Genomic DNA, 19,424 nt, shown 5'->3' on the forward strand with positions numbered 1-19,424 from the left:
ATATGAATATATACATATCTGCAAAAGTATATGAATATATACATATCTGCAAAAGTACATGAATCTAACTGAGATACCGAAATGCCACATGAAAAGTAATTATGTGAATCATTTTATCTTCTGAGTCTTAGTTTTCTCATTTTAAACAAGCTCTGAGGATGTTTAATTTGAGGGTTATATGGATTTTATCTGTCTGCATTATATATCTTATTCATCCAGTTGTGACATGTGCATAAGTTCAGTAGCTGAATAAATTAATTGTTCAGTACTATTTCCTGTGTATGAGAGAGTATGTGTGTGTGTTTACAATGAAATTAAAACACGTTTTTTAAGCTTTTAATTTGTAAAATGTTGTGTACATAAAGTACATGTATACATTAGTGTATACATTAGCAAGTGTATACATTAGTAAATTTTAAAAAGGGAAGACTCATTTACCTGCCCCCCAAGCCAAGAAACAGAATATTGTTGTCACCCTACAAGACCCCCTAGCTGCCTGTCCTTCTCCCAACCCACCCCGTGCCCACTTCCCTGCAGGCTGGGGAGAGCCCACTCTTACCTTTTATGGTAATTTTTATCTTGCCGTGTTTTACACATTTTACACTTGAGAATGCCTCCCTGTAAAGTATAGTTCTGTTTTATTTCTATTTGGGAACAAATGGAAGCATGTAGTATGTGTTTATTTTTGTCTGATTTTTTTGTTCAAAATTATAGGTTATTTTAATACTTAACTGTTCTGTTTGATGCATTTTAACAATTGTATACAATCATGTAACCACCAGCCAAAAGAAAATGTAAAACATGTCCTTCACCCAGGAAAGTGCACTCATGCTATTTACCAGTCAGTCCCCACCCTAACCCCAAGCAGCCACTGTCTCATTTCCTTCACTATAGGTTAGTTTTGCCTGTTCTGGGAGTAGAATTTCTGATTCATTGGGTAGAAGTTTAAATTTATTAAAAACTCCCAGATAGTACACAAATGTGGTTGTACAATTTTACATTCCCATTGGTGCCAACATTTAGTGTTCCTTTTTTTTTTTTTTTAATTTAGTCCTTCTAACAGGGTAAAAGGGCTTCCCAGGTGGCTCAGTGGTAAAAGAATCCACTTGCAATGCAGGAGATGTGGGTTCAATCCCTGGGTCAGGAAGATCCCCTGGAGGAAGAAATGGCAACCCATTCTAGTATTCTTTCCTGGAAAATTCCATGGACAGAGCTGTCTGCTGGGCTACAGTCCACAGGGTCATAAAGAGTTGGACAAGACTGGAGCAACTGAGCATGCATGCGCACAGGCTAAGCTTAATGTTCAGTAGGTTAGATGTGTTAAATATGGTTGTGTCCTACTCTTTGTGACCCCATGGACTGTAGTCTACCAAGTTCCTCTGTCCATGGGATTTTCCAGGCAGAAATACTGGAGTGGGTTGCCATTTCCTTCTCCAGGGGATTTTCCCAACTCAGGGGTTGAACCCGGGTCTCCCGTATCGCAGGCAGACACTTTACTGTCTGAGCCACCAGGGAAGTCACAGAGCTTAAGAGGGGAAAGTCAAATGAGACCTTGAGGAAGCAACCAGACAAACCCAGACGGTGGGACTTTCTATAGCAGTCTTCATCTTTTAAAAAAGTCAGTGCCATAAAAAAATATTCTAGATTAAAAGAGACTAAATAGATATATCAAAAACATAGTGTATGATCCTTATTTGAATCCAGGTTTCATTTGCCTTTTTAAAAGCTCCAAAGAAAGTTTTGAAAATTGGGAATATTTGAATCTGAGCTGGATATTTGATTATATCAGGGAATTACTTTTTCCCTTCTTAAATGTAAGAATAGTATAATGATAGTGCAAAAGATTGTGCTTATTTTTGAAACGTGAAAGTTTTATTTATACGCTGTTGTATCTGTAACTTACTTGTAAACAGTTTAAAAAAATGAATACTCATATTGATAGATGACACAAGTAGATCAAATTTTGAAGGCTGTGTCTATTGGTGCTTATTTTACTGTTTTTAAGAAAACTCTTTTAAGTGTGTTTGAAATTCTTCATATTGAGAAGGAAGGAAAAAAGATTTTTTGCACTTAATCGAATGGTAAAATATAAGATAGCTGATGGTGACTAGTATTCTCATGATCTGTTTATGGGAATCAAATTAACATAACTTTTATGGAAGATAGTCTGTTGATACATATTTAAATTTAAAATATATAGAATCCTTACCTAGTGATTCCATTTCTCAGTGTTTGTCCCTCTGGTTCTCCCACGTTGCCTCCTTCCCTGTCTGCTCACCTTCCTAGCCTGCAAATGCCTCTTTCATTTCTCTTAGTCTATATGAGTATAATTCTGACATTCCTGATGAAGTTTAAATAGGGATTTAAATTCACCACTAAAATGTGGAATTCTTGCAATATTCTAATCAATAGTGTATGATAAATCTTTGTTGTTTAAAGTAGAACCATTTATTTCACTGATCACATAGAATGTCAATGCAAATTTACTTAATTGAATTCAAATCCAAATCAACTATATTATCTTTCCTATCTCTACTGATAACGTAGTGCTCATATACTCAAGTGAGGCTGATGCCTGAATAAAATCAGAATTTTTTGGTTCAATACTTTATATTTCTGGTGTATATTAGTAAGTTTATAGTATACTCTGAATAAATATTCACTTTAAAACTTGACTTAGCCTAATTACTGGATATAGATAGAGCCATAGATCAATCTGAGTTTATCTGCATGTTTATTAACCTCGGAAATGAAACTAACATTAATTGCATATATATTTTTAATTATATTGGATATCTCATTAGTAAGATAATATGACCTGATTTTAATAGATGAGGAAATTCAAGTTTCAGGAGATTAAATATTTGCCCAATATCATGATTCTAGGTAGTAGTCCTGGTATTTGAATACATGATTTATAATTATCTAGTTTCAGTTCAGTTCAGTTCAGTCACTCAGTCATGTCTGACTCTTTGTGACCCCATGGACTGCAGCATGCCAGGCTTCCCTGTCCATCACCAACTCCTGGAGCTTAAACTCATGTCCATTGAATCGGTGATGCCATCCAACCATCTCAACCTCTGTCATCCCCTTCTCCTCCTGCCTTCAATCTTTCCCAGCATCAGGGTCTTTTCCAAGTGAGTCAGTTTTTTGCATCAGGTGGCCAAAGTATTGGAGTTTCAGCTTCAGCATCAGTCCTTCCAATGAATATTTAGGACTGATTTCCTTTAGGATGGACTGGTTGGATCTTCTTGCAGTCCAAGGGACTCTCAAGAGTCTTCTTCAACACCACAGTTCTTATGCTCTCTCAATAAACAGGATACACACTTAGGTGTTGATTACTCTTAAATTTATTCCTTTGTCTATTTTGTTATTTTTGAAGAGTATCCACTTAGTCATAATCATGAAATAAAGAAAAAATGAAAGTGTTAGTCACTCAGTTGTGTCTGACTCTTTGTGACCCCATGGACGGTAGCCTACCCGACTCCTCTGTCCATGGAATTCTCCAGGCAAGAATAGTGGGTAGCCATTCCCTTCTCCCGGAGAAGGCAATGGCACCCCACTCCAGTAGTACTCTTGCCTACTCTTGCCGCAGCAGCGGCAGCATTCCCTTCTCCAGGAGATCTTCCTTACCCAGGGATTGAACCCAGGTCTCCTGCACTGCAGGCAGACTCTTTATCATCTGAGCCACCAGGAAAGCCCCCTGTAGTGATAATACATGTCATAATCATATGATTACAGTCATATAACTCATAATCATAAAACCCCTCAAATACAGATACAAATGTAAATGTATCCAGTAATGATTTACAATGTCTAACTACTTTGAGAAAGAATTTATTTTACTACTCCAAATGTTTAGGGATGTTTATAGTTTCCTCAGACCACTGTTACAAAATTATTCTTTTATATCCAGAAGGGTGGTTGTATGAATGTGACCACACATATGAACATTTGCATTGGTTCATTTTATTTCTGCTCTGAGTGAACCTTCCCTCACCTGTCTTTAATGCACCCATCTAAACCATTTGCCTTTTTTTCTTGAAAGTAAGAAAAGATAAATTGTTTTATTTGCTTATACAATAAATACATTATACAGCACTAGTTAAGCCACTTTACCTGTTTCTATTTTTGTTTTTTAATGAAAGCACTTGAGTAGAGGTTCACTATGACAGCACTAGTATCTGATGACTGTAATGATGACTAACTTCCACTTAACGCTTATTGAGAATGAGTTCTTCTCCATGATGAGGACTACCTAGGTACCTGGTCTCTTATCAATTCAGTTCAGTTACTCAGTCGTGTCCAATTCTTTGTGACTCCATGGACTGCAGCACGCCAGGCCTCCCTGTCCATCACCAACTCTTGGAGCTTACTAAAATTCATGTCCATGGAGTCGGTGATGCCATTCAGCATCTCATCCTCTATCGTCCACTTCTCCTCCTGCCTTCAGTCTTTCCCAGCATCAGGGTCTTTTCAAATCAGTCAGTTCTTTGCATCAGGTGGCCAAAGTATTGGAGTCTCCGCTTCAGCATCAGTCCTTCCAATGAATGTTCAGGACTGATTTCCTTTAGGATGGACTGGTTGGGTCTCCTTGCAGTCCAAGGGACTCTCAAGAGTCTTCTCCAACACCACAGTTTAAAAGTGTCAATTCTTTGGCGATCAGCTTTCTTTATAGTCCAACTCTAACATCCATACATGACTACTGGAAAAACAATAGCCTTGACTAGACAGACCTTTGTTGGCAAAGTAATGTCTCTGCCTTTTAATAAGCTGCCTAGATTGGTCATAACTTTTCTTCCAAGGAGCAAGCGTCTTTTAATTTCATGGCTTCAGTCACCATCTGCAGTGATTTTGGAGCCCCCTAAAATAAAGTCTCTGTTTCCATTGTTTCTCCATCTATTTGCCATGAAGTGATTGGACCAGATACCATGATCTTAGTTTTCTGAATGTTGAGTTTTAAGACAACTTTTTCACTCTCTTCTTTCACTTTCATCAAGAGACTGTTTAGTTCTTCTTCACTTTCTGCCATAAGGGTTGTGTCATCTGCATATCTGAGGTTATTGATATTTCTCCCAGCAATCTTGATTCCAGCTTGTGCTTCATCCAGCCCAGCGTTACTCATGATGTACTCTGCATATAAGTTAAATAAACAGGGTGACAATATACAGCCTTGACATACTCCTTTTCCTATTTGGAACCAGTCCGTTGTTCCATGTCCAGTTCTAACTGTTGCTTCCTGCCTGCATACAAATTTCTCAAGAGGCAGATCAGGTGGTCTGGTATTCCCATCTCTTTCAGAATTTTCCACAGTTTATTGTGATCCACACAGTCAAAGGCTTTGGCATAGTCAATAAAGCAGCAATAGATGTTTTTCTGGAACTCTCTTGCTTTTTCCATGATCCAGCAGATGTTGGCAATTTGATCTCTGGTTCCTCTGCCTTTTCTAAAACCAGCTTGAACATCAGGAAGTTCACGGTTCACATATTGCTGAAGCCTGGCTTGGAGAATTTTGATCATTACTTTACTAGCGTGTGAGATGAGTGCAATTGTGTGGTAGTTTGAGCATTCTTTGGAATTGCCTTTCTTTGGGATTGGAATGAAAACTGACCTTTTCCAGTCCTGTGGCCACTGCTGAGTTTTCCAAATTTGCTGGCATATTGAGTGCAGCACTTTCACAGCATCATCTTTCAGGATTTGAAATAGTTCAACTGGAATTCTATCACCTCCACTAGCTTTGTTCGTAGTGATGCTTTCTAAGGCCCACTTGACTTCACATTCCAGGATGTCTGGCTCTAGGTCAGTGATCACACCATCATGATTATCTGGGTCGTGAAGATCTTTTTGTACAGTTCTTCTGTGTATTCTTGCCATCTCTTCTTAATATCTTCTGCTTCTGTTAGGTCCATACCATTTCTGTCCTTTATCGAGCCCATCTTTGCATGAAATGTTCCTTTGGTATCTCTGATTTTCTTGAGGAGATCTCTAGTCTTTCCCATTCTGTTGTTTTCCTCTATTTCTTTGCATTGATTGCTGAAGAAGGCTTTCTTATCTCTTCTTGCTATTCTTTGGAACTCTGCATTCAGATGTTTATATCTTTCCTTTTCTCCTTTGCTTTTCACTTCTCTTCTTTTCACAGCTATTTGTAAGGCCTCCCCAGAAAGCCATTTTGCTTTTTTGCATTTCTTTTTCATGGGGATGGTCTTGATCCCTGTCTCCTGTACAATGTCACGAACCTCATTCCATAGTTCATCAGGCACTCTATCTATCAGATCTAGGCCCTTAAATCTATTTCTCACTTCCACTGTATAATCATAAGGGATTTGATTTAGGCCAAACCTGACTGGTCTAGTGGTTTTCCCTACTTTCTTCAATTTCAGTCTGAATTTGGCAATAAGGGGTTCATGGTCTGAGCCACAGTCAGCTCCTGGTCTTGTTTTTGCTGACTGTATAGAGCTTCTCCATCTTTGGCTGCAAAGAATAGAATCAATCTGATTTCGGTGTTGACCATCTGGTGATGTCCATGTATAGAGTCTTCTCTTGTGTTGTTGGAAGAGGGTATTTGTTATGACCAGTGCATTTTCTTGGCAAAACTCTATTAGTCTTTGCCCTGCTTCATTCCGTATTCCAAGGCCAAATTTGCCTATTACTCCAGGTGTTCCTTGACTTCCTACTTTTGCATTCCAGTCATAGAACCATTCAACTTCAGCTTCTTCAGCATTATTGGTTGGGGCATAGACTTGGATTACTGTGATACTGAATGGTTTGCCTTAGAAACAAACAGAGATCTTTCTGTTATTTTTGAGATTGCATCCAAGTACTGCATTTTGGACTCTTTCATTGACTATGATGGCTACTCCATTTCTTCTAAGGGATTCTTGCCCACAGTAGTAGACACAATGGTCATCTGAGTGAAATTCACCCATTCCATTCCATTTTAGTTCACTGATTCCTAAAATGTCAATGTTCACTCTTGCCATCTCCTGTTTGACCACTTCCAATTTGCCTTGATTCATGGACCTAACATTCCAGGTTCCTATGCAATATTGCTCTTTACAGCATTGGACTTTACTTCCATCACCAGTCACATCCACAACTGGGTGTTGTTTTTGCTTTGGCTCTGTCTCTTCATTCTTCCTGGAGTTATTTCTCCACTGATCTCCCGTAGCATATTGGGCACCTACCGACCTGGGGAGTTCATCTTTCAGTGTCCTATCTTTTTGCCTTTTCATACTGTTCATGGGGTTCTCAAGGCAAGAATACTGAAGTGATTTGCCATTCCCTTCTCCAGTGGACCACATTTTGTCAGAACACTCCACCATGACCTGTCTGTTTTGGATGGCCCTACACAGCATGGTCATAGTTTCACTGAGTTAGACAAGGCTGTGGTCCATGTGATCAGTTTGGTTAGTTTTCTGTGATTGTGGTTTTCAGTCTGTCTGCCCTCTGATGGAGAAGGATAAGAGGCTTATGGAAGTGTCCTGATGGGAGAGACTGACTGAGGGGGAAACTGGGTCTTATTTAAATGGGCAGGGCCATGCTGAGTAAATCTTTAATCCAATTTTCTGTTGATGGGCGTGGCTGTGTTCTCTCCCTATTGTTTGACCTGAGGGCAAACTATGGTGGAGGTAATGAAGATAATGCGGACCTCCTTCAAAAGGTCCCATGCACGCACTTCCGCACTGAGTGCCCCCAACCCTGCAGCAGACTCCCGCTGACCCATGCCTCTGCGAGAGACTCCTGAATACTCATGGGCAAGTCTGTCTGGGTCAGTCTCATGTGGGGTCACGGTTCCTTTCTTCTGGGTCCTGGTGCACACAAGGTTCTGTTTCTGTCCTCCCAGAGTCTGTTTCCCTAGCCCTATGTAAGTTCTGGCAGCTCTATGGTGGGTTAATGGCAACCTCCTCTAAGAGGGCTTATGCCATACCCAGGTCTACTGCACCCAGAGCCCCTGCCCCCAGCAGTCCACTGCTGACCCGTACCTCCACAGAAGACAACCAAACACAGTTCTGTCTCAGTCTCTGCGGGGTCTTGGGTCCTGGTGTGGACAAGGTATTTTTGAGCCCTCTGAGCGTCTCTGGTGGGTATGGGGTTTGATTCTAAAGGCAATTTCACCCCTCCTACCATCTTGCTGGGGCTTCTCCTTTGCTCCTGGACGTGGGTTATCTCCTCACAGCTGCTCCAGGGTCACACAGCTGCCTATATGGTCTCCTATAATCTCTTTAACGGAGAAGGCAATGGCACCCCACTCCAGTACTCTTGCCTGGAAAATCCCATGGATGGAGGAGCCTGGTAGGCTCCAGTCCATGTGGTCGCTAAGAGTCAGGCACGACTGAGCGACTGCACCTTTACTTTTCACTTTCATGCATTGGAGAAGGAAATGGCAGCCCACTCCAGTATTCTTGCCTGGAGAATCCCAGGGACAGAGGAGCCTAGTGAGCTGCCCTCTATGGGGTTGCACAGAGTTGGACATGACTGAGGCGACTTAGCAGTAGCAGCAGCAGTCTCTTTAAAAGAATTCATAGAGATAGAAACATTAAAACTTTGAGAATTTTTATAAAAATGTTAAATTTTTTCTAATCATAGTTTTTTCACAGTCATTAATTCTGACCTGCATTTATGTTTCCATTTTTGCAGAATTGCCAACATGGTTTTTAAAATGTATAGATTTCAGTTGCAATTTACAATGTGGCTTAAGAACATCATGTTCTTTCAGGCTAACCGCATTTAGGTTGAGCCATTGTCTGACAATGGTATTTATCAGCATAATTTGCAAACATTATGAAATTTTTAGACACAATGCCAAATTATGGTTTCAAAATAGATGTACTGGCATTGCCAGACAGAAATTCTGCAACTTCAGCCATACTGGCCATGTGGGTGCAGATTGTCCACGTTTGTTCGTATATGTGGCCTTGGTGGGCAGGCAAGCCAGCCAGACTTCTTAACAATCCTGACAAGAGTTAACATAACAAGAGAAACTGAGACTCACAACAAGCCGCTGTGTGTTTTTTTCTTTTTATAAAGAGTCAGTTAACATGTATTCATCTTTCGAGAACTGTTATTTTGTCAGCCCACAATTTGATTTCTATGATAAACCTGAAGATTTTGGAAACATGTAATTCAGTTTTGTTTTTATAATATCAAAGTATTAATGTAAAATTCTACTGATAATAAAAACAGGAAGAGTTAACATATTGCTGGAAATGAAATCAGAGCAAGATACTAGTAAAGTTAAAGAACTGTATGAAAGGAGACACTACACTGCGTCCATTGAAAATGGACAGTGGTATAATTAACACCGCCTATAAGCCCATCATTGTATATTCAAAAAGCAATAAAATTGTAAAGAAGATCTATGAAAATGCACTTTCAACCTAGAAGGAACTCCAAATAAAAATTTACTGGTTAGATTTTGAATTTGAACATATGCTTTTCAAGTATGAGTTTAAAAATGAGTGTATTTGTGTTGGGAGAGATTTTTGATTCAGCAGAAAGCGGAGTAGGCAAAGACTTCTGTTTCAGGTCCATTTAACCAATAGTCACTGGCTCAGGAACGTGCGCTAAGCATGGTGGGCAGTAGCAGATTCCGGCTGTCAAGGAGATTACACGGCACTTGGGGAGATAAGATGCATACACACATGACCACACTGCAAAGCAGTATATGACGAGAGCCAGAAACGAGGGCAGCAAAACTCAAAAGGCTCTCAGAGGAGGGAGAAGCCAGAGGATTTGAGGAGAGGTTTTATTGTAGACCTTAAAATATGCATTGTCACAGCGAAAGATGGAGGTGGTGTGGGAAAAGGTTAGAGCTGGGAGAATCTCTGTGACTTGTGAGTTAACCAGTGTCTCCCCTCTGTGTTCACGTGGAACCTGACACCCACCTGTCTTAGCAGGGGTCCCCAGTCTCTGGGATCTGAGATGCCTGATGATCTGAGTTGGAGCTGATGTAATAATAATAGAAATAAAGTACACAATAAATGTAATGTGCTTGAATTACCCTGAAACCATCCCCTCAACCCCTGGTCCTTGGAAAAATTGTCTTCCATGAAACCAGTCCCTGGTGCCAAAAGGTTGGGGACCACTGTCCTATAGCATTTACCAGAATAGATTGCAATGGTCTCTTTATCACCTTCACTAGACTGCAGTTTCCTGAAGGACAGTGAAAATCCCTTTTATTTGCAGAGCCTTTATTCTTGTATTCTTGGAGAAGACAATGGCAACCCACTCCAGTACTCTTGCCTGGAAAATCCCATGGACAGAAGAGCCTGCGAGGCTGCAGTCCGTGGGGTCGCGAAGAGTCAGACATGACTGAGCGACTTCACTTCACTCTTCTTGTATTCATATCTTGCTGAAACGTATTTGTTATCCCCCTAATTAATCCTTATAGCATTTTTGCAGTTACTCCATGCATGTGTTTCCAGCTGGAGTTGAACACGGCCATACTCTGCCTTCTTGTTTCCGCTCTCCTTTTGTAAATGTGTCATCTTCATAGTATTTAGTGCCACATGTTTTGCATTTTTGTGCTTTGAGCTGGTGATCTTCCTGTTTGAAATGGCCCCTAAGCCTAATGCCAAAGTACAAGAAGACTGCCATGTGCCTTACAGAGAAAAATGTGTGTGCTGGATTGCTCGTGGGTTCAGTGTTAATGAATCAAAAAAGTATTATTAAGAAAAGTGTCTTTAAACAGAAACACACATAAAACAAGATTATACATTGATCAGTTAATGAAAGTATTCTCACCAGAGGCTCTTAGGAACAAAACTTCATATTCCCCAGAGAGCAATGATTTTTGGTATTTACAAATTCACTGCTTGCTGTGACTTTATACAATTTAACTACCTTGAGCAGCCAGAATTGAGTGTATCTGTTACTTCTGTATGCTCAGCACTTAGTGTTTAGTAGGTGGCCACAGAGTTTTATGAGCAAACACCTGAATATAGGGAATTGGGAGGAATAAACCAGCTCATTGGAAATGTTAAATACTGAGTTCAAGACTGGGGTGTGAATACCATGCAGGCAGTGGGAAGCCGTCTGAGACTGTCCCCTGGGAGTGATCTCTCAGTTGTGAACTGTTCACCAAGCAGTAATTGGATGTGTTGGCTGGTGTGATGGACAGAATGAATATCTCTGGGGCCTTGCTTGCAAGGAGATACTGCAGAAGCTCTACAATACTCTTTCAGCAGGATTAATTTCTATAGGATGGATTAGGGTGGACTCCAGAGAGAAACTGGAGACACAAAACCAAGTTACTGCTGTAGCTATCTCCATATGAGGTGACAGAGACTACAGTTAGGGTGCTGGCAGGGAGAGAGAGAAGTAGGGGAGACGCTTGACTTACTGTGAAGCAAATCCACAGTATGACTCAATCCAGAGGATGAGGGAAATGGAGGAACAAAAGATTAAACTCTGAAATTTGCTGCCCTTGACTTTGTTAGTTCCTCTGTTTGCAGTTTTTTTTGTTGTTTTTTTTTTTGATGTTTTCCTCATCTCAGGTAATTACTGTGTACCATGCTATCTTTTAAGTCATCTGTAATGAGGTCACAGTCCTCATCCATTGTAACTAAGCAGCTGAGGAATTGTCTAGGGTTTGGGATGACAGTTAAGGACAGTGTATCTGGTTTTAGAATGAACAGTGAATTTTTATTGTTAATTGTGAAATTTTGCCTGGGGTAGGGATCCAAAGTTGAATTATCCCTCTTTATAACTGAAACTGTGTGCCATCCTAATGACTTCCACTCTAATGACAAGCTATGTCCTGCATTGTATGGCTGAATATTCCTAATGCAAATATTAGTACTGACTACATTGGTGAGAGAGTAGGACAGATTATCATTCACTATTGTTCTTTGGGAAATCACACATAAAAAAAATAGAGACCCAGGGATCTCCATTAATTATGTTTTCAGTGGCATGTGTAAAACAGTAAGCTTTTTTAAGTTGGTAAAGTAAATCCTTCATTGTGAAGTACAGTGTATTCACCATCTTTCTTTATACTTTGTGTAAATTGAGAAATAAAAACTTTAATTTCCCTTAGCAAGATAGTGACAGAGAGCTTTAGTTTTAGAAAATTATTTAAACATGGGGTTAAAACACTTTCTCAATGTACTTTTTCTCATTAAAGATCATCTTTTAAAGAGATAGTTTATATCTTACTATAAGCTATTTGCACTTCCAATTTTTTTAAGGTTATGGAAAACTTATATCCAACTTGGAACCTTTTGAGTAATACTTTTTTTTTCCTGGCAAACTCATCTCAGATAATTAAGTAATGTAGTATTATTTTTAGTCAATTTTCAAGAAAAAAATTGAATGGCACTAAGCTAGGAGTATTTATTCTATCTGTGGCTAAGTACTACATGTATTTAACTCGAGGTTTAAAATCAAAGGAATTTTGATATTCTTTATCTTTTTCCATCTGCTCATAGTTTAGTGTATCTTTCTGAACAAAGCCATGTTTGTAAAGGATATTAAGTTTTGTTTGGCCTTCTTCTCAACTGTGAGTACTCAACAGACCTTAATGCGAGGTTATGCTCCCTGGACTGATTGATGTATAAACAGAAGACAGATGGTGTGGAGATGACTCTGATGATAATTCATTTTTCAGCTAGTCAAGAAGATATTTTGATTACAGTGTGTTTAAGTAATTATAACACAGTCTGCAATGTTAGTCTCTCTGGGAAGCAAGCACATGGAAAACAAGTTACGTGTTATTGCTGCCCAACAAAGGAGGCAGTGTGGCGTAATGATTTTAATTCCTAGTGCTAGATTAGGACTGGAGGAGTTTAAAATATGTCATGCCGTACGGTAAGTCAATTAAACATAGACCAAATAAAAAAGGTAACTGCACAGTTTTGAGGCGTAAATATTTGTCTTGGAAAGTATTTAGATGTTACTATATGAAAGAAACCAGTATTTCTGCATTCAGGCAACAGACTGTATACAGCTAATTAAAAAATTACATGGCTTGATTTTTAGTTTATGTGAATCATAATTATTATAGAGCTTGCTTTCTGCATCACGAGTGTAAAACTGAAATCAGAGAACTGACAAATCAACAGCATGTTAAGTCCCTGCTGTTGTTAAAGTTTTGGGAAAAAAAAATAGCTAAGCAAAATGTCAAAAGGAGAAAAAAATAATTAGAACTGTGTGGATATCCATTTAAATTTTATTTTCATGTTCCAATTACAGTATATACCTCTGGGTTTTTTTAAATTGTTTGTTTCACAATAGGATAATTGATCGCTTAGATGGAGTTCGTTTGTTGTGGTCCCTGCTAAAAAACCCTCACCCGGACGTGAAGGCCAGTGCAGCTTGGGCCCTCTGTCCCTGTATCCAGAATGCAAAGGTAAGAAGAGAACGTGAGTCAGTCCATCCTAGAATCTCTGATACCATGGTGAATGATTTACCACAGGTCACCAGCTGCTTTTCACTTCTTTATGGTCAGATTTTTACCTGCGAAAAAGAATACTGAACTTTTGTGCCAAAATAATTTTTGAGCAATACCTTTTCCTGGTCAGTTTTTAGATGTCACATGAAACTGGGCTAAGATGGCCGAGCTTACCGTGTCCTACCTGGCTGGTGGGATTGAAACAAATACCGCAGGTACATCAAGGGGAAAGAAAGTACACTGTTCTTACCTCTTGGGTGAAAAGAAAAATTACATTACTGCTACTTTCAGAAGCCCAAGATAACCTCTATCTTACTTACTGCCTGATTGACTACCATGAAAAATCACTAAGTTCTTTGTTACCTTGAAAAAGTCACATAATGTCATGAATTGCACTTTTCTTATCTGTTAATAAGGACTAGACGTAAAGTCTAGAGATTTCTCTCTGTCGAGTATTTTTACAGAAAGCATTTAATTCCTGTAATAAATTTAACATGCCTCTATCTTCCTAAAATTTGTGACTAGAAGTAATTGTAAAAAGTGAATTGTGATATATACTAATATTTAGAAAAGACTTATTACAAACTGGTTAATGGACTGTTTTTTTATAACAACAAAAAAGGGAAAAAAAAAACACCTCAAATGTCAGCCTGTAGGAAAATGAATAACAAGATGACAGCACAGTCATAATACGTCATCCAGTGCAGCAATAAAAAATGAATGTACTTCAGCAATGTCTGCATCGATATCAGTGTATCTTGTGAACACACTGACCAAAATAAAAGCAAGTTTCAGAAGCAGAGATACAGTATAATCCTACTATATAAGGTCCAAAAAATTTTTTTAAATATAAAATATAAATGATATTATTTAGGGAGCAAGAAAGAAGCCTATTGAGGAAAGGTTGCTACACATCTTTGAAGGATTTCTTTAAGGATATTCTTTAAGAAAGATCTTAATCCTCCTTAAACAATCTTTCATATCTTTAATGATCTTAATTATCTTTAAGAAAAGCTAATTGGTTTTAGAGACAAACCAAGACTGATAAGCAGAACTAACTTCAGAGGAACAGAAGAAGACAAAATTAAATCTTTAAAATTAATATCCTTAGAATGACCCAAGGGATGCTGCTAAGCCCAAAATGGCTACATAAAAAGTATTCATAGATTAAGAAAGGGCTTTTGGAAATTAAAAATATATTTTGGAAACAATACATTTAATAAAAGAGACAAATACTGCATTATGTATGGTACTGGGATATGACTGAGTAATTAATCTGGATGATAAAGTCTAGTAAACAACTAAAAATGTAAAGTAAATGTAAAAAGAAAATAGGAATTGCAAGCACACAAAAGGAAAGCAAAAGGAATAAACAGTCATTTATAAAAGGGGGAGGTGGTTTCTATAAGCTGAAGAGTTGAAGAAAGACTCTAGTATCCAGATTGAAAGATCCATTTAGTGCCAAGTAGGGAAAATGAATTTATCTATACCTAGACACAAATTCAAATTTGGCATTTCCAGAAATTAAAGGAAAGGAAAAAGTTATATAAGAACAAGAATCAACATCATTCACAGTGAATTCTAAGGAAAATGTAACAAAAATTTTTCTGTCTTTAAAGGAAAGCATTTTTTATCCTGGAATTCTATATCCTGCAAAACTAGCACCTGAGTGAGTGTAGGGTAAGGATGGAATGAAGACATTGTTCTTTTAGAAATGTTGGGATTCAGGAAAGTTATCCTCCACGAGTCTTCTCTGAAAAAAAATTTTACTTTAGAATGTTTTCCAGCAAAACAGAAGATTATAAGAAAGAAAATAACATGAATTATAGAAATAATAATGAACAAATAAATCATTAGACTTTTTGCTAAATAAGAATTTGTATTATAATAGGGCTTTCAATTTTTATCAAATTATTGAGAAAGAATTTCTTTAAAAATAGTGGCATAAAATAAAAGCCATTAAAATAAAACATGGTATTGTCACAGTAACAGTCAGCATCTAGACCATCAAATGATTAAAAACCATGTTAGGTAGTGGAAGGTAAGAGGTAAAAGCATACCAAAGGTCTTTCCTTTTCCTGGAGAAGCTTGTTAGAGATACCGGTTAACTCTCAATCATCATTGAAAAGAGAAATTTAATATTATCATTGGTGAGGTACCATTTTTATGGATAACATTTCTATTAATGTTGTTATTACATGTTAATTACATCCTTTATTCCTATGGATTTCAACTCTAAATTTGCCTACTTATCTGTAATTGGCTTTAAAAGATTTTCTAGTGTTTTCATATTCATTATTCTTGCCCAGGATTTCTGTCCTGAATACCCAACCGGTCTTCTTTGCTAACAACCTGAACTTAACCACATTCAAAATTTAAAAACAACCCATCTTGTCTGTGTTTAAACCCTTGGCCCAAAGGACCAGTCCAGACCCAAGCCTCCATAGAGAGCTCCATTCCTCCTGAACCTCTCCTGCCTTCCACTGCCCTCCACTCCCACCAAAGACCACATGGACTATAGCCAGCCAGGCTTCTCTGTCTATGGAATTCTCCAGGCAAGAATACTGGAGTGGGTAGCCATTCCCTTCTCTAGGTTAATCCACTTAGCTATGTTCAGTTTCGGAGAACGCAATGGCACCCCACTCCAGTACTTTTGCCTAGAAAATCCCATGGACGGAGGAGCCTGGTAGGCTGCAGTCCATGAGGTCGCTAGAGTCGGACACGACTGAGTAACTTCACTTTCACTTTTCACTTTCATGCATTGGAGAAGGAAATGGCAACCCACTCCAGTGTTCTTGCCTGGAGAATCCCAGGGACGGGGAAGCCTGGTAGGCTGCCGTCTATGGGGTCGCACAGAGTCGGACATGACTGAAGCAACTTAGCAGCAGCAGCAGCATGTTCAATTTAGAATCTTCAAGTAGTATTTTGTATATTCTATTATTTGGAGGTGAATTTAAATTTTCTCAAATAAGAGTAAGTTCTGTGGGAGAATAGAGGCAGGAAACACTTTGAACATGCCGGGCATCCTGCTCACAGTGAAATAGCAGAATCAGACGAGGTCCTGCCAAATATTTTGGCCCATTCTTCCTTCCCCCTCCTCCTCATGCCTCCTTGTTTCAGGTAAGTTTATGACTCAGCTTTCTAGGAAAAATTTCCTTTTATTTGGTAAGAAAGCATTTCCACATTTTTGACGTAAGATACTTTTGCAAGTCACTTTAGAATTATTAACTTATGAATCATAGGAGTTGGCATCATTTTGAAATAAATAACTTCTTTGTCTAGATTAATGGCACTGACATCAATGCGGCAGAAACCAGCTATTGTCAGTTATAGCCAAGGGCAGCCCCAGTGGGAAGAAAGTAGAAGGCATGTCTTCAGACAGGTCATTTCTACTTCAGGGTCCCTGAACATCTGTCAGGCGTCGTAAAAGCTGAGCACACTACATACGTGTCCATGTGGAGTCGATGTGGTGAGATGTCAGCTGTTGAAGACAGATGTTACCCATTTTTTATACCGTTAACAGCATATCCATGAGAACACATTTTCAGATCTGTTAAGAAAATGAGATGTGAAAATTACATGTAGTGAATGGACTGCCTCTTTTCTTGCAGGGAAATATTAAAAGCTCCCTATCAGAGAATGAGTGAGGCAACAGAGTAGTTCAGTAATGAATCGTGGAATAATTGTGACAAATTAAGAGTCACCACGTAAGCTGCCACTGGACTTGCATTGTATTATGTTGTAATTAGATGTATTAACAAATGGAATGTGGAGTTTTTGTAGTACAAAATATTGACATTTTTTCCCAGGAGGCCAGTGTCTCAGCTAGAAGCTTCAAATATTCCTTCATTCTGGAGGAAGCCTATATATTATAGTTTTTTATCAGTACTTGGTGATTAAAAAATGTACTAAGTGAAAGATAAATGTTTTACCAGCCTAATAATTATCTGTCCGGACCTTATATGTTTGAAAAATCAGGGTGTGAAATGTAAGTCTGTTTTATGGCCTTAAACTTTAAAGAGTATTTAAGATAGGAAATGAGCATCTTCAGTTTAAAAGCTGCTCAACTTTCTTCAGTCTCTCAAGATCTAAAGAACAGAGGCTGAACTAAAAGTGAACTAAGCATAAAAATTCACTGCATATTTTTCTAAGTAGTTTTATTTAAAAGGATTTATTTAAGACTTAAGGAAAGTTTGTTGTTGTTTCCCTGTTCAGATTACTAAAAAGGACAGAGATTGTAAGATGTGACCTCTGTAGTGATGTTATTTAGTAAAATTCATGAGCTGGAAGTCTGGCTGCAGATGAAGAGCTGTTTTGTAAAAAGTGAGAGATATTTGTAAATGGAAGTGAAAAGCTGTCCCTTTCCAGCTGAATGATCAAACACACTTTGGAGAAAAACAGTGGTTGAACAGGTGTTCAGCATTATGAACTTGTGATGTAAAGAATGCAAAAACTGAATCTGGCAAAGATCCGTGTATTAAATTCTTTGTTCTTAAGAACCAAAATTTCATGCTGCAGAAAATCAACTCAAATTTGTGCTCTGTGAACAATGAGATAATGAAAAATTACAGAATTCACATAAAGAATGTATAATTATGTTACACCACTTACCTCAAGCATTTTTCCAGCATTGATAAGAGCATGTTTCTTTTTTAAACTATGACTGCCTTTTTTAATATTTTCTTTTTGTGAATGATGTAAGATAGTACTTAATTTTCTTAATTCTGTTCCTTTTCATTAATGACTTTTTTTTTTTTTTTTGCAGATATCATGGTTTTTATTCCCATGAAGTATCCCACATACTTCAGTACATATTTCTGAATTTCCTAAGAATAGGGATATTCGGTTAACAACTATAATAGTACAGTTGTCAACTTCAGTAATTTAACATGGATAAAATACTTTTATTAAATATACTGTCTGTATTCTAATACTGTTAACTGACCCTCAGTGTCCTTTTTAGCACTTTTTCCTTCTAGTACAAGATCTAGTCCAGGATCAGATATTGCATTTCATTGTCATGTTGATAAAGTCTCTTTTAATCTGGAACACTTTTACAGCCTTTCTTTGTTTTTTATGATATTACTTGTTAGGATTTGTCTTACATACTGTGGTGCTCCCATGTTGGGTGGATATATATTTATAATTGTTATATCTTCTTCTTGGATTGATCCTTTGATCATTATGTAGTGACCTTCTTTGTCTCTTTTCACAGCCTTTGTTTTAAAGTCTAATTTATCTGATACGAGTATTGTGACTCCTGCTTTCTTTTGGTCCCTATTTGCATGGAAAATCTTTTTCCAGCCCTTCACTTTCAGTCTGTATGTGTCCCCTGTTTTGAGGTGGGTCTCTTGTAGACAACATATGTAGGGGTCTTGTTTTTGTATCCATTCAGCCAGTCTTTGTCTTTTGGTTGGGGCATTCAACCAAAGTTTTTATTAATAAAAAGTAGAAAGTGTTAGTCACTCAGTCATGTCCGACTCTGTGCAATCCCATGGACTGTAGCCCACCAGGCTCTATTGGCCTTTTTATAAGAAATGATTCACATAATTCATATTAATTTGCAGTCACCACTTCCTTGTGAATTAGATGGGAAACAGGTATCTTATTTTGAAATAAATACTCTCTATAATTAAAACAGCTGTCACACTAGGAAGAAAACTCAACCTGTCTACCAAATCAGTAATGTATCTATGTGATCACTTGGCCTTGTAACCTTCTTAAACCCAATTTTGCTGCTTGTTTAGAAAATAATATTTGGTTGTGAATTTTTATCTCAGAGGGGAAAAAAATCTCTAGTAACTTTAAAACCAGTGGCCTCAGGATCTGCCCCAAACAGAAGCCAATTAGAAGATGTTTGAGAGCTATTCCCCAAAAGAAAGGAGAAAAAGTTAATTTCTGAGAGATTAGAATACAAGCTTGGGAAGTTTTAGCTTCCTGACTACAGGTGTGACAGAACACAGCTGATGAAACTGGGCAGGAATCTGACATCACCCTCTGTTTAACTTCAGCTGCCCAATGAGCCATGTCCAAT

At 38.1% G+C, this 19,424-nt stretch overlaps 1 protein-coding gene across 6 annotated transcripts in view; it reads left to right on the forward strand.

Moving 5' to 3' along the window:
- ODAD2 (outer dynein arm docking complex subunit 2) overlaps nucleotides 1-19,424 on the forward strand; it is a 173,443-nt gene that overhangs the window by 86,291 nt on the left and 67,728 nt on the right. For all 6 annotated transcript variants that reach the window (XM_061436262.1, XM_061436260.1, XM_061436261.1 and 3 more), the window contains one exon: nucleotides 13,234-13,348. In XM_061436262.1, coding sequence (XP_061292246.1) covers nucleotides 13,234-13,348 — 115 coding nt within the window. The remainder of the gene's footprint in view (nucleotides 1-13,233; nucleotides 13,349-19,424) is intronic.

Source organism: Bos javanicus, chromosome 13, assembly GCF_032452875.1.
Source record: "Bos javanicus breed banteng chromosome 13, ARS-OSU_banteng_1.0, whole genome shotgun sequence".
Lineage (NCBI taxonomy): Eukaryota > Metazoa > Chordata > Mammalia > Artiodactyla > Bovidae > Bos > Bos javanicus.